The sequence below is a fragment of the Copidosoma floridanum genome, unplaced genomic scaffold (assembly GCF_036245765.1).
Source record: "Copidosoma floridanum isolate Cflo_tuat_1 unplaced genomic scaffold, Cflo_Japanese_pri ptg000013l, whole genome shotgun sequence".
NCBI classification, from domain to species: Eukaryota; Metazoa; Arthropoda; class Insecta; order Hymenoptera; family Encyrtidae; genus Copidosoma; species Copidosoma floridanum.
Genome location: NW_028321890.1, coordinates 23,453,768 through 23,470,267, shown reverse-complemented (window position 1 = coordinate 23,470,267; position 16,500 = coordinate 23,453,768). Strand labels below are relative to the sequence as shown.

The window sequence follows — 16,500 nt, the reverse complement described above, 5'->3', positions numbered from 1 at the left end:
GTACTTTTTTTTTTTTTTTTTTTTTTTTTTTCATTCTTTCATCTGTTGTGGTAACTTCTTTTTTTTCTCCTCTCATTGGTTTCGTTACATTGTTCACATACACGTAGTACATACATATTCACTTAAGCCTGTCAGACAGAGAGATGGCTCGACCTTTGAGCGCAATTGGCGTCAATGAGACGTGAGGCTGGGAAAAAAAAATCTCGAACATTGTCATTGAATTTGGAGCGAGTCAGCGGCGCTCGCGTACATTATTATTAATATCGCGTATGAGGTATCAGTCGCGTGGCGCGAAGATCAGCCCAGCGATGAGGAAACATCATGTGGGTGTAAATATAACTTTTTCGTTCGTATTGCGAATTGAGGTCGCGTTCGATCTAATTGATGCGCTCAATGGAATAATGTCGTTTTTCACTTTATCATCAATTTCGCACATTTGGATAGCTTCATAAAAAAAACATGGTACATTTTTACCGCGTGCAATAGTCACTCGTTTCATCATCTTCACGAATCGCCGCAATACATCACTATTTGTACATTTCATCAAGTCTTTTTGTTAAAAATGAAATTTTACATTACTCGGAGGATTTATTTTTTACTTGGCTCACTTTGCTGTTATCATGAACTTAGCATTGTGTGTTGCAAAACCAAATGAAGACGCGGGACGCTCGTTTTTTACACGTAGGACTCGTTTTGCCGATAATGAAAATTAAAGAGTTTATCTAAAATAAAAAAAATAAATAAATAAATAAATAAAAAAAATAAAAAAAACCAAACACAGTCGCGCGCGTAAATAAGATGCTGTGATCGGCATCGAGTGCCCGACTGTACGTACATTCCCCTAAGAGTACACAGAAAAAAATAATAATTAAGTAAAGAGTAATTAATTGTTATGAAACGTAAATATGAATAACGTACCTTGGCCTCGGTTTCGCAGTCGTGACTCGGGACTTTGGATTTTCAAATGCAGCTCCATATATTCAATTGGACTATCGAATCTGCGGTCTTTCGTTTCTGCTGCGAAATCGAGCCTTAACGCCAGCTGTGATGGAATTAAAGAATGGAAGTGATTAACTGATTAACGGCAAAAGAACGCGAATATAAATGAAAATTCATAAATAACATTGACTCTTGTCAAAATGTCGCAGTTCTTTTATGCCATTTCTTTAGTGAATATTAAACATAATATACATATATTATTATATAGATAATTGGGGCTTACTAAGATTTAAATATTAATAAAAGAAAACGTAGTGAAAAGTTAACTAAAATTTAAAAAAAGTTAAAAAAGAAAAAAAAAGTAACGGAAAGAAAAATATGTAGGAATTGTTGTTGTTGTTATTTTGTGCAGGACAAAAAGAAAAATGACGCCCGGAAAGCCTCGACGAGCAGAAGCAAGGAGTAATCACGAGGGGTGGATTAGAGAGGGAATAATAGCGAGGCGAGAGCTTCTTTGTGTCTGCCAAAGCGTACCCCTTTCATACACACATTATACCAACTAAGAATTGTTTTATTAAATTTCTTTTTTTTTTTTTTTTCCTTCATCATATAATCATCAACTTTTATTTGTATTTCTTACAAACATAAATATATATGCATTTAGAAAAGTAGCAAAGTAGCATCTGACCGCAACAACTAAGTACGATTTTCGTCCTTCGTTCGTGATACTCGTTCTTGATTAGAAAAAAAAAAGTCGCATAAGAAAGTGCAATAACCCACATCGGCTTTCATACTATTTCATGATTGTTGTATATTCAGAGTTTTTACTTATTATCACCTATTCGGCCGATGATTCATTATTCATCACACTAACGAATATTCCATTACGTACATTTTATGCGACTTTGACGAGTATCATCGAATAAAAAAAAAGATATGATCATTACAAATACATTCATCAAAGTGAAATGATATATAACCAGAGCGATTGCACACATGTACTAACAACAACGTTGAGTGTAATTTTCTAAAGTACAGTCGATTGTTTTCATGCAAACGAGTTCGATCAATTATGTACCGTACAGAAGCCGTCAAAGTGTAGAAAAAAAAAAAAAAGATGGAATTCTTATACCACGAGAGCGCCCGTGTAACTTCGTTCGTTTGCAATTATTTATTTAACGATTTTTTCAAAATTTCGAAATCGACGTCAATAAAACATGCATTAATTGTAAACCTATCTACTGAAATACTTTTGAAAAATACACAATCAATCATTTCATTTTCATACTTTTACCAATCATTATGACGAGCGATCATACAAAATAAATTAACATGTATAGTTGACCATTAAACGTGATATTTTCATTGTTCATTTCATCATAGAAGTTTATTAAGGAAGCGTAGGGAATTGCTCTGGCTCGTCGTCGATGGATAAAATGAGGCGCGTTGAAAAACAACCATGTGAAAAATATCGTGGATATGAAGGAAAAAGATGATTATTATAAATATTATTTAACATTACCAATGACTAAACAAACTAGAATTATTTTAAAAACAAGAGTATATCTATATATAAATATATTTGAATTAAAGATGCGCTTGACGGGCGCATGGAAACTTGGCTGTGTGTGCTGTTATAGGCTAAAAATATATATCGCACGAAATCAACATCCCACGCCATCTTCATTGTTAAATCATGTTATTTTTATTTGCAATTTAAGTTACAGCTCATTCATCTCAACGATTTTTCACTTTTCACGCGCCATATATCAAAGCATTCGAACGACCATAAAAAAAACTTTGATTACACGTGTGCGTGATTAGGACACCAGATACAGGATAAGGGAAAAAGAAAATTTCTTTTTCTCTTCCCTGATAATGCCATCTGCGTTTGTCATAGCGATCATTAAAAAAAAAAATCAAATATAATTCGTTGTGTTCTTCGCGAGATCGTTTTCTTGTTTTTTTTTTTTTTTTATTTATTTATTTATTTTTTATTTTACACTAGACTCTTTCTTGCGCATTTGCGATCATGAAAGTTGTCTTGCGTTTGTCAGACTATGAAATAACTTTTTAATTTTTATACACATTGAAACCATCACTAAATAAACAAAATAAATAAATTTACTTTTGTTCACATTTTTATGTATCTTTTATCTATAATCACCTAATATTTTTCGTTGAATTTTCGAATCAACGATTTTTTCTTGCAATCGAGAAAATTGATTCACACCTATTTATTTACAATAAATAATTCACAGCGAATAACATTTCAATATTATTGCACATATTGCACGTTAACTTACTATACTCGAGTTTACAACACGGATCGTGCATTATTGTTACTCGAAAAAAGAGAGAGAGAGAGAGAAAAAAAATATCAAGCAGATCGCAGGAAGAACCACACGCACATCTCGTGTCCCCGGATCATCTCATCACCGTCACCATCATAATCATCATCACTACCATCTTCATCATCATCTTCATCATCAACTCACCTCATTTCATCAGTAACAGTGCCATAAAAACGGTAAGCATCACATAAAGAATCAATAGTCAATAAATAAAAAAAAAAATAAAAAAAATCAAGTCATAGTGTCACTCATTCCTCCCTGCGATTAATGCCCTAAAAACTGATCCCGAGGTTCAAACTTTTTCTCAGGATCCAAATGAAATATGTAATATATATACGTGCAACTAGCAAAGACAAATCAAAAGTACCTTAAGAGGCAAAAAAACCTCGCGACTAGAGGCAAGTTTGAACCTTGCGACGAAATCAAAACCCACAACATCAATGACAAATTCTCGATATACCATCAAACTCGCCCTTCATTCTCATAAAGAGCTTGCGTTTTATTTTCACCGTTTATCTTCGCATCTCACTTGTATCCATTTCAACATTCATAATAATCAAATTGTTGAGTATAGATTATATTATACATAAATATATACAAATAAATTAAAGTCGGTCCTACGTAGAGAAAGAAAAGAAATATGTTTTACGACTTTAAGGGGGAAAAAAAAAACGAAAAAGTAATTTATCGTCACTAAAAATTATACGTGCATAGATATATTATTGTGAGATATCAAAGAATATACAAAATAGGTATTTAAATATACGTATATATTATATATATATTTAATATTAAGTATTGATCGACAATAGCGCGATACAGGGGACAAAGTTGTTGTTGTTGTTCTGGTGTGTTCTGACAAAAAAAAATATGGGCTGGCTCAGGTTCGAACCACCGTGTGTGTTTAATCGCCAATCGTCAAATCGAGAAACGTTACAAATTTATATTTTAATTGTTATTTTTTATTATTATTTTTTTTTGTTTTTCTATTTTATCCAAGTTTTCAAAGTACCATTTTCATCGCTACGGGAATTAAACTGTATTCCATAGTCGCGATCTCATGTTATATTAATACTTTTTAACGTTATCGTGCGAGTTGATTTTTTCATTATATTTCGGAGTTACAAACATATACACAATATACGTACTGATGAAGTGTTCGCTCCAACTGAAGCTGTAGGATTTTAAGGAATCGTATATCGATTAAGTTTGGGTATGCGTAAATATAAAGCCAATGTTACGTCGTTGTAGATAAGAGGTAACAAAAAATCTTATTGTAACTATAAAATTAGGTTTATCGATATGGTGCTCGGTTACGTTTACATAAATTTACATTAGTCGGTGAATATACATTTTTTTTTTTTTTTTTTTTTTTTTTTTTTTTTTTATCATTCGTTACCACATTTGTATACATACTTCCATCAATCATTTATTAAATTTATTGATGATAAAGATAAAAATAAAATTGTTTTTTTAGTATTAAACGATTGTTGTAAGATGCGGTTGTCCGTCATCATAAAAAGTGAGAAAAAAATGAACGTTCGACGTGTTTGTGGGTCTGGAATACATATGTGCGTCTTCATTTCATTTCACATCGGAACATAAAAAAAAAAAAAAAAAAAAAAAAAAAACATTTGGCTTCATTATTAAAAAAAAACCATGAAAAGAAAGAAGGTTCAAGTGCCTTAGCATATTTGATTGTTTGCCAATTTTTATTAATGTTACGGTTGATGAAAATAAAACATAAAAATTGCAAACATCCTCTATGTAAGTAGATGATTTTTCAATTCCATCTCATTCGGTTCGATCATTGCTCGAGTATTTTTTCAATAATAACATTGTAATTAAATTCGTCATCTCGACACTTTGCTACATCTCATTTGCAAATCAATGAAATTTGGTTTGGCAGGCTTGAATTTTCATCAAACGTATGTTGAGAATAATAAATAAAATTGACGTATCTAGTTACTTTAACTGGGAGAAAAAGAAACACGCGAAACGGGGTTACAGAAAAGCGCGTATTTTCCTCGAATGCTATTATTGCCGGAAACCGAGAATTGGTTTTTGTTATTCAACTTTCTTTCATCTCAATCCAAATATAATTATTGTGTCTCAAAGGCGCATAAGTCAGAGTGAAAATAAAAAAAAGAGAATTTTTAGTCGTTGCTATTAAACGGTAGCACTAAAACGTAGGCTCTTTCAGAGAAGCTCTGGGATGTATATGATTGCAACAAAAGTAAAACTTCAAGTACCACCTCTCCCCCTTTGATAAAAAAAAAAAAAAAAAAAAAAAAAAGTTATGTTGATATTTGAGAAGCATAGATAAGGAAAAAGGGAAACACTGAAAGTGTAAAGAGGAGAGGGAAAAAAACTAATGAAAGAAATTACAAGTACCTTGTTGAGCATAAGTAAACCTTATCGTCGAATCGTTGCGCGCGAATAGCGTTCGCGTCCATTACTCGCGTTCAGTGCTACTAAATAATAGTGAGGGAAAACTAAGTGGAGTAACATAAGTAAACGTAATGAGTTAAAAAAAAGTCAACGCTCGGAAAATATACGAAGCTCGCAACAAGTTTGAAAGGCCTCAAAAATGTTGTCATAGAGGGAAATTGTCCTTGAATTCTCCGGATATTATTCTCGAGTCTTTAAAGTAGTTTGAAAATAAAACTACAGCGAGAAAAAAATTCAAACATTAACCTTGGGCTTGGAGAGTTGTCAAAAATTTCCGAGCGTCTTCTTTTGCGTAGTCGTTATTCACAAATAAAAAACACATGTATAAAAAAAAAAAAAAAAAAAAAAAAAAAAAAAAAAAAAAGAAAACAAAGAAAAAAATACATTTGTGTAGTATTTACCTCATACCTCATCTGTGTGTTCAAATTAAGAAAAATTCATTAATTAAACATTAAAACTTTATGGGGTGGAAATGCAGATTTTTATTCATGATAAAATATAAAGATAGAAAAGCACTGTTTCGTTCTGTGCTCGTTGAAAGTTCGGCCTCGGCGTGCAATGCTATTTAGAAAAATGGACACTGAAAGCAAAATTCCATCGGCCAGAGATTGGCATAATTGTTTGTTGAAATAATCATCGAGTCAGCTAGACACACACACAAAAACTTTAGGGATAAGTTTTCTAGTTTCGAAGGAGTCGAAATTATCTTGCACAAACTTGACAAATAGCCAAAAACCTTGACTTTTTGGGCTCACGGTCGTGTGTTACCGAAATATCGCACTCAGTGCCAATCCATCTAAGCGCGTGACTTCCCGCTCCTTCGAATCTAGAGAAAGTAATAATTAAAATTAAAGACAAGAGAGAGGGACACTACTTCCACGTTAATTTAAGATAAATAAACAAATAAGTGCGAGCAGCTGGCTGCAAAGAGAAATGGATTATATAAAAAAATAAACGAAATAATGGTAATGACAAACATACAAAAAAGCAGATTTAATTAATCAATTTTGAGTCTTTCTTCGCTGGTGGAGTACGATGATAAAGTATTGTACCATACATTCCTTTGGCTATAAATGTAATTTTTAAGAGGACCCCCGAAAGAAATGAAACACATAAAAACAGAAAAAAATAGTACTATAAAAAGCCACCGTCACGTCATTTACACACACGGGCACACGATTTTTCTTCTCTTTGGATTAGGAGAGTGTGACGCAACATGTAGGTCAGAAACCCTTACGCGCGTGCATACACGTGGATTTTTTTTTCCTCTCCCATCTTTTTTCTTTCGTCAAGACATTTCTCTGCTCTCAGCCTTTCTTCTCTACGTCTTTCACTCCTCGACATGTAAGGCTCGCGCTCTAGTTTTTTTCGTCGCGACGATTGACGTCTATGATCGTCAACAAAATCTTAAATTTTTTTTCTTTTTTTTATTGTAGCTTTGAAAGCTCTTTAAAAAAAAGCTTATTTACTCGTTGCCGCTCTGACTGAGCAATATCGGTAGCCATAGCTTTTTTCCTCTTCTTAAAATCGTAATCTGTTATTTACAGGAAAAAGTGACAGTTGAAATAAAAATACACTTTTTATCGAGCTATTGTTCGCTTCTCTCGCGAGGCGGAAAAGATGGAGCAAAAAGTAATTGCAAGTGTTCGTGACATACTTTGTGTAGCGCGCTAAAGTCACGTTTTTATGGGAGAAAACCTGTATACTTGGTATATTTGCGCTTGTGCGTCGTTTATACTGTCGGGAAGCTCGTTATTTTAGAGACTCATTTTTCCTCTTATTCTTTGTCCTTATCTTTTTTCAAAGGCATGTACTCGTCGAGGAAGGAGCTTTGTTATTCTTTTTTACCAACATGCATCTAAGTAACCCAGAAAGGCATGAAAAAAAATTATAAAGTACTTTAAGGCTGAGAAAAGAAAAAAATACATTCTAGAGCTCGAAATATTTTGATGATACCAAAAAAGAAAAGAGATCGTGGAAAAAAGTAAAAAAACAGGAAAAAAACTATAAATATTTAGGAGTTTGCAAGCACACGAGTAGCGAAAAATAGATAATTGTTTAAGAAGTGTTGAAATAATAAATATAAGACAACGTGGAAAAATCTCTATATTTGTTAGTTTCATCTGCCAAATGCCATACACGTACATAAAAACATTAATAAATTACATATACATACTATTTGATTCGCGTAATACAAAAAAAAGTGATAAGAGCGAAAGAAAGAAAGATAGCGAGCGAGAAATAGAGAAATGAATATTTAAATGAAATAAAGGTTACTCGTTTGTTGTAATATTACCATTATCATATTATTATTATATAAATAAACAAATATATATATATATATACACGAGATGAGGGACGCTACATTAACATCGCTGTTGTTTTAATTTTATTAATTTTTGCCAGTCATTACGAAAAAAAAGGACAGAAATCGAGATATTAAATATATATATATTAGATAAATATATAGAAATACAAAAAAAAAATATATATTTAATGACAACTCAGTCCAAAGTACCGTTATTGTAGGCTTTTACGAGAGTGAGGTAATTTCAAAGATGAACAAAAACAGTTAAAGGCAAAAGTAAAATATATGAGATGCGTTGCACTGATGTATTAAAAAGAGGAAATAATATTAAATGAATTTTAAAAAAATTGCATTGATATAGTAAGAAAGGGAAAAAATAGTTGTGCAAATTATACGTACTATCGTCGTTTTAAGGGAAAAAGTTTGTTAAAAAAGTCTCAAAAAGAGGTTTATGAATTCATGAAAAGAAAAAAAAACTAATGAGAACGACTCTTTGATGAATCAACTGATTGGTTCGACACTTATTCTAACCATATTTATTTGCATTCACAGATTGTTATTATTTCATCATTCGTTTTATTCCATCTCAATGTTAAATAATTATAGGTAAACAACAAAAATATAAAACATAATATATTAACTATTTTCATTCATGATAAAAGCATCGTTACCTGTATGACAAGTGATCATAAGAGCATAATAAACAATCGCTCATTAAATGCATTCTGTTGTTTCTTCATTTCACAACCTTGGCCACAACACCAACAACGTGTCCATCCATCCAGATGCCATCCAAATGCCATAAATTCAAAATATCTATCTGATATATATATGTACTAACGTTGGTTCTTATCAATATTACAGGGTGCATTATATTTTTCTATTTTACTCTATTCACCATCTTACTTTCGCCGCGCCTGTATATATCTATATTGCTTTTGTTTTATTTTTTTTTATTTTTATTCTTATCTAACCATATACTCTACTCATTTTAATTTGATCAAATTCATCAGTACTCGTTTACTCTTTCATCGTAAATTTACACATCAACTTCACTGGTCGCGCCTCATTTGTATATATTTTATTTGATGAATGATAATATCGAGAGATAAAAATAAGAGAAAACACGTCTCTGTCTGAAAAGTCTGCCGTGTCTCGCGCACACCTGTAAAAATGCGCTCCCGGAAAAGTATTCTCGCGTGTCGTCGCCTCTTGTTACCCGATGTGAATGATAACACATTTTTAAAATCTTTTACTAATAATTTCTCCATTGACAAAAAAAAATTGTTCACATTTAATTGAAATTTTTCCAGTCTTTTTGCTCTTCGCGTTCTACAACTTTCACAGTTGTTGATTTGTTAAAAATAATGTAAGACGATACTAATATGAAATTACCCAAAGTATTTCGTCGTTGTTGATGCATACATTTTTTAGAATTTTTACTTATCTTAAATAAGTATCTTAGTATATTATTTTTTAAATGTAAATATTTTTTTTAGGCTAGTAATAAAATCGCACTTCAAATTTAATGGTACTTTTTTTTGCAGTGAAAATTTTGCAGATTCCGTACATTTACTATTATTTGATTGGAATATACCATCTCTTGAAAAACACTAATTTTCATAGACAGTAACGTTCATCTAATTAGGTTATCCATTCGATCGTAATTTTATTATTTTTATTTTTATAAAATTGCGCATTACCTTAAAAATCAAAAGTTTTCATTCTTGTATCGTCTTAATGTGAAAATTGAGGTATAGAACATCAGCAGCCATGTTAAGGAAAATAATGAATCGATAAGGAAAGATATTTTAAAACTTTTTTCGCCTAATTTATAATGAGAACAGTATAAATATAGTTATCTTATCCAATCGCGTAATCCATATACGACATTTAGTTTGTCGGAGTTATACCGTTTTAGTGTTTAATTTTACTTCCAAGTGCTGCCATCAGCTATATGATATACATATCATTGTATGTACTAAATTACCCCGTATTAAACTATAATTGTTGTACAAAAGATGTATATTTTTATATATTTTTTTTACATAAGATTTTAATATTTTTAACTCTTTACTTGTTCGCTACAGTTGTCTTACTTGTATATTTTTTATTGCTCATTGTAAATGACACCCGCGAAGATCCGGTTCATTTTGTAAATATTACATTATCTACCAGAGAGCATAATAATATATGCAAATATCAAATCGACCCATTTACTTCTATTATTTTATTACTCACTTGGCACGAAGATGAAAAATATTAAAGAAAAAGAAACAGTGTTAATGTTACCATTGTTACATCGTTATACCGAAAACTTGCACGAATGAAGGTATTTTTTTTCTTTGTAGTCATGTATAAGCGTCAATTTTCGTCAAAATTGGGAAAAAAACGAAGAAAACAAACGGCCTATATTATAAAATCTTCCATTAAATTCCATCTCGCGTGCGACAAAAAAAGCCAAAAGTTGATTGTTATTTAATCATTTCCTATTTCGACGAGACAAGGCTAAATACCGACTAAATGAAAAAAAAAAAAAAAAAAATCAAATAAAACTGCGAGTACAAAATAAAACAAAAAAAAGTTAAGTTCGACGATTAAAAAGTATAAGTATACTCTGTTTTGTGCTATTCATGTAAGCAAAACATAAAAAAGAGGAAGAAATCGCGTGGATTGAACATATTGCATGTAACTACATATACAAAGAAAATACTGTTGTACTGATTATTTATAGATCGTTTTTTCTTCCCGCTACACGTTGCACTTCGGTGACTTTAGAAATCTCATAAGATATCTTCAAAGATAATCATTAAACTTAATTTTAAAAGGATGGCGATGGCGTAGCTCGACTACAATTTTTTTCTTTTTTTCTTCAATTTATCGCTATAGTGATGATATTCTTGAAAATTATTGCGTTGTAAGGAAAATAAAAAATTTTAATCAGGTGAATCTTCGATTATCACTTAGTAGTTTCGTGAATTGTTTATACGTTGTTGTTATTGACATCCGAGTATGCAGAGTTGAAAAAAGTGATATTAGAAAAAAAAATTAATAATAATTAATAAGAAACAATTATAGAAAGTTCGTGAGGTTCGAGCTTGCGTTCTGTCGGTATTCAAATTGACAAATGTTTCACAAAAGGTGCTGTCTTACGACTAGTCAATATAGTTAAGTGAATGTATTTTTTATAAAGAAAAGTCATAAAAAAGCTTTAAAAAAATAAAGACTTATTATTTAATAAACAAAGAGATGTGATTAAAAATAAATGACTGATAGTGTCCAAATAAGAGATTTGAAAATGATTTCTGTATCATTTTTCAATGTTTCAAGTGATTTTTATCAGTGACCATATTTTTTTTGAATAAACGAAAAAAAAAAAAAAATTCTTTGATGAAATAATCGAAGAAAATATCGTTCGGTGAGTATATTTTTTGTAATAAAGTGACGTCAATACACTTGTAGAAAAAAACCTTTTTTTTAAAATGTATGTTAAGTAGATACTAACTAATTGAACTAAACTAGTAATCTTGTAAGAATACTATGTATAATAAGGAAAAAACCTAAATAATAATGATATAAAAACTTATTATTTTGGAGAGTAATATGTATAAATATCAATGAAAATAGAATGTTATAATTAAAAAGACAATTTTAATGAATTGGCACTGTAGTATGACACAAAATTTATTTCCTGTAAGCATTAAATATACACAATCACTTTCACTAACAAAAAAATATATATATATAATTTACGCCTGTTTACGCTTAAAAGTACTGTATTTGAGTTTTCATAAGTATGTGTAGCTGAACAATATACAATTATACATAGTTTTTTTTTTTTTTTTTTTTTTTTTCTATCGTACAGGCTCACTTTTTTCGTCTTCTTCAAAAGTATTATCTCACGCACCCTTACATATTTATCGTACAGTTTAATTTCTAAATATAAAATCTACTTATGCTATGGGCATCGCTTCGATTATCTAAAAACGTGGCTTTGTTTTCTTGTGTTTTATACATATCGTCACTCAACAATTGTCTTTTTTTTTTCATCGTCAGAGTCCATAGTTGACTTCTAAGAGTTACAAGACGCACCGATGCGTCTCTTATACATTTTTTACTCGTACAAAAAAGCTGCAAAAAATAATGTTTTTCTACGCGAGCTTATTTTCTTCATATTTTTTTGTTTTTTTTTTTTCAAAAATACGTCAAGTTGAGCCTTGCAATCCCGTGGAAGTACTCGAAATCGTTATGGCAGATTCTTCACCTTACTCTAATATTACAAAATATCAGTACGAAAAATTTATCATCCTTCAATTACACTTGGAATAATAACTCTTGCAAAAATAATAAGCTGCTGTGATCGAAACACTGCGTTCACAAGCAGCACGTAAACTTATTAATAGTATAGGAAAATGTGCATTCGTAATTAGCTTAACAACTATCGCACAAGACTATTGCGTAACTCACAACGTTGTCGGCTTAATTACACAAGATTTGAGAAATCTTGCAGATTCTTGGCTTAAAATAATAGCATTAGTGTTTACATTGACTTTAATTTTTATGATGAAGACGACGACTTCATACGATATCTGAACTTTATACTATCAAAGCTGACAGTACGACTATACAGTAGTTTTATATTGCTGATTTATTATTGTATATTATTAATAATTACAAAAAATTTTTTTAATAATCGTCATGAAAAAAATATTTTTAAATGCGCAAGTTGCGCGTTTACTTCATGAAAAGCTCGTACTTTAATTAAAACATATACACTTTGAATTTATCATAAAAATATTTTGCATTGTTTATTCGGAGTTTTTGTGTAACTATTAGGTATAGAGAAACCAAATTACTTAGAACAAATTATGGAAAAAAGTTTTTTGTACTCTTGATTATTTACTGGATATCATGGCATGATTTTCGTACTGCACATTTTTATCCTTACACTCGATTGCCTTCTCAGGCGACTTATTACTTATTTATTGTTAAAGTTAATATCCTGTGACGATAATCATAGCATTCGGATGTTTTCATTTTGTTGTGTTTTTTTGACAAAAAAAAAAATAAAGCAAGTGTAAAGAAATTAAACTTTTAATTTTCAAATAACAGAACCTATCTCCAATAGGTCGATAAATTTTGCACAATTCTCTTTTATTTCAAAACGTTGATTTTTATGAAAAACAATAACCTAAAATAAAGCATTTTTTATTTGGAAGTGAACTTCGAAATGACTTGACCAGCAATGTTAGTTGAGAAAAAATGGAGGAATGTATCAGAGTAGTGGGTTAGCTGGTCAAAATCTAATTTCGAGGCGTGATCGTGGTCCCGAGTAAAAAAATAACATAAAATTTTACTTTTTATGAAAGCACCTAGATATAAATTAGATGATCGACGAAATGGTAAAAAAAAGTGCAAGTTTCTAATTTAATTTAATTTTTTTTTTTGTTTTTTTTTTTTTTGTTATTAAAATTATGAAACCACGATCACAGCGAAGAACAGACCACCAGGTTATTTCCTTAAAATATAAAATTTAAAAGAGAAACCAGGTGGTCTGTCTCGCTTGCTATTTTGTCGCCTCGGGGGGGCAGTCGGGCTGATTATTGGGGTGAGCGGCCTGGAAGGCGGGATGATTTTCCAGATGGCGGTCGACCCTTAAGATCGTGGGAAATGGTCTCAGGTCGACGTGAAACCTTCGCGCGTTGAATATCTGCGGCACCAGACAGCAATCGGCTAGTGTGATCTCGTCGCCAACGCAGTATTTGCCGGCGCTCGAGGACAATAGTTTTTCCACGGCTGAAATTACATGCATTTTTTCTTTTCATCGTATTTCATACAATTATCTCTGTTCCCTTTTTACTCATGAAAAATTAGCTAGAATTATAGTATATTCTAATCGATTGACAACTTATAAATGCAATTAAATTAATATACATTTTTTTCCAAATTTTAGGTACATGAAAATTGTTTTAATAATTGTATTGACTTTAACAAAATTTATAGTTTTTTTATAGTGTATTCAGTATGAACATTAACTCATTAGCATTAGTGATTTGTTTTTCATTCGTATAGATATGTCGTAACTGTCGTAAATGCGTTTACATGCAAATCAGTCAAGTTACTCAGTAATTTTTATTCATAAGTCAAAAGAGAAACTTGGAAAAAAATTAAAATTCAGTAGAAATCAGCCTTATGGTTGGTACTGCTTGAAATGATCTGCATTTTCGTTGAAAATAAAAAAAAAATTAGAAAAAATGGTACTAACCCGTAAAGCCTCGAGTTATCCAGTGTTGCGCCCACTCTTTCTTACGATCCTCTCCAACATAAATAAGTACAATAAGATTTTGTAAAGGTTGGATACCAGATGCGATAACTTCACAAATTTCCCTGACTCTGGCTCTTTTTACTGGATCTGCTGGCATTAATGGACGATGCGGTCTCGTTTCCTCCAAGTAAAGTAATATATTTAGCTGAAAAATAGTTTTTGCTCATTTAATTTTTTTTACGTACTGTATTTTTGTATTTATTTATGTTGCTTTTTTTTTTTTTTTTTCTAATTACAAGCACATTTAAAAAGCATTTGTGTCTCGAAACTAATGAGCATCCTCACTAAGCATTTGATTAATTTGTTCCCATTTATCATTAAGTAGACATTATTTATGATTTCGCATTTTTTTATAAAAATGGAATGTCACATATAATTATTCAAAACAAGATATACATTATTCACGTTACCATCACGACTCATTACATTTCATGCTCAATGTTCATTCTTATTTATTTCTCTATTGATTTCTATTAATTTTTTTTTTTAATTTTTGCAAAAGCATTCACGCATATGTAAAGCAACCACAAAAAGCGATTGAAATAAAACGTTATTCAATAATAATAAATGGTTTTTCTTACAGATTCAATTAATGTATGATTATCAATATGGAGTGCCGGCACCTGTTCCATGGGATTAATCTCCCGAAACTCATTGCTGTGCTGTTCACCACCGCTCTTTACCAAACTTATAGGTTTTATGTCGTACGGGATCTCCTTGAGGTTCAAAGCTGTACAAGTTTCAAAGATAATGCATATATTTTATGATGATAAAAAAAAAAAAAAAAAAAAAAGTTTACTCCAAAAGAGAAAAGTAAAAATATATATTTTGCAATAAATTCTTACAAGATTTTTATTTTCATACACATATCCTCTACATACCTATTCTCACTCTCCACGAGCAGGAACTCCTCCAATAAGAGTAAAGCACTGGCTGCAAAAGAAAATCATTGCTATTAGCAATTGTAAAGCGAATAATAAATAATCTTTCGTTACCGGCTTTACAATTAATAATTTTGCAAAGAAAATATCAAAACAGAATAAGAAAGATCGTACTTAAAAGTTCTAATCGTACTATTAGTTGTAAAATAAGGTGAGGTGTGGATGCACGTGTTCTATCGAGAATTTTATCGCAATTGTTCGTAGAAATTGATAAAACGAAGGAGAATCAAACAATTTTTTTCAAACCTGCGCACTATGATACGATCACAGAAAAAATTTGAAATTCTAATGAACGAATATCCGTCAGTATCCCGGCTGTTGGTGATGATGAAACGGAAAAAAAAAAAAAAAAAGTTAACGGCGTGTTCCCCGTAGAGGTGAGAGTCTCTCGAGGCCGACAGGAAAAACCGGAATGCCGGCCCGAGATAATCCGATGCTGCACCTCTTCGATAAAACTACAGAAAATATTCCAGCGTCTCTTTGAAGGAAAATAAAAAATCTCACCACAAACGTGTACCCGCAAAAATATCACCGAGTCGCGTTGTGAGTATGTACGCAAGCCCACATTCGCGTCGAGTGTAAACACACATACACACACTTTCGCGAAAAATTCGCACATCCACGTAAAGTAGCTAAGCAAACCGTACTCGCATAAGACCGAAGCCACCGAGAATCGGTGGATTGTCGACGCACAAAAAATCGAGATTTGCGATGAAAAAAACAAAATAAAATAATAATAATAATAAAGCAAAATTAAGAAACAACAGAACAAGGATGTATCTGTCCTTACCTTCCCCATGACGGACATTTTTCGCAGGGCTCCCGCACGGCGCTCTATGTAAACGCCCGGACAGCACGAGAGAGAGAGACGAGGCTGCTCCGAAGAAGTGCACGCACGATCTGCCGCCACCGCCCGGCTCCAAAAGGCCTCCACCTTCTCCTACACTATGTTAACGTATGCGCGTTCGTGAATTTTTTTATTTTTAATCGCAGTCGGTTTCACTTAAAGAGAAATGTAAAAAAAAAAAAGGTGGTACAAATTATAGAAGGCCGGTGCCGGAGCGTATGTTGTATACGCGCCTCCCTATCTCTCTCTCTGCTCCACACTTGCCTCTACCCCCTGGCTTATTCGACTCTCTATTCTTGCACGCTCGCGTAAGTGCAGTGTGTGTGTGTGTGTGT

At 31.7% G+C, this 16,500-nt stretch overlaps 1 protein-coding gene across 1 annotated transcript; it reads right to left on the bottom strand.

The window, feature by feature from the left end:
• Positions 1 to 11,913: 11,913 nt before the first annotated feature.
• LOC106641961 (putative maleylacetoacetate isomerase 2) lies at positions 11,914 to 16,362 on the bottom strand. Its single transcript, XM_014356559.3, has 5 exons — positions 16,109 to 16,362; positions 15,259 to 15,310; positions 14,959 to 15,107; positions 14,318 to 14,522; positions 11,914 to 13,848 (listed from the first exon to the last, which is right to left on the bottom strand). Exons 1-5 carry the CDS (start codon positions 16,124 to 16,126, stop codon positions 13,619 to 13,621), a joined length of 654 nt encoding a protein of 217 aa, XP_014212045.1. The 5' UTR covers positions 16,127 to 16,362; the 3' UTR covers positions 11,914 to 13,618.
• Positions 16,363 to 16,500: the final 138 nt, after the last annotated feature.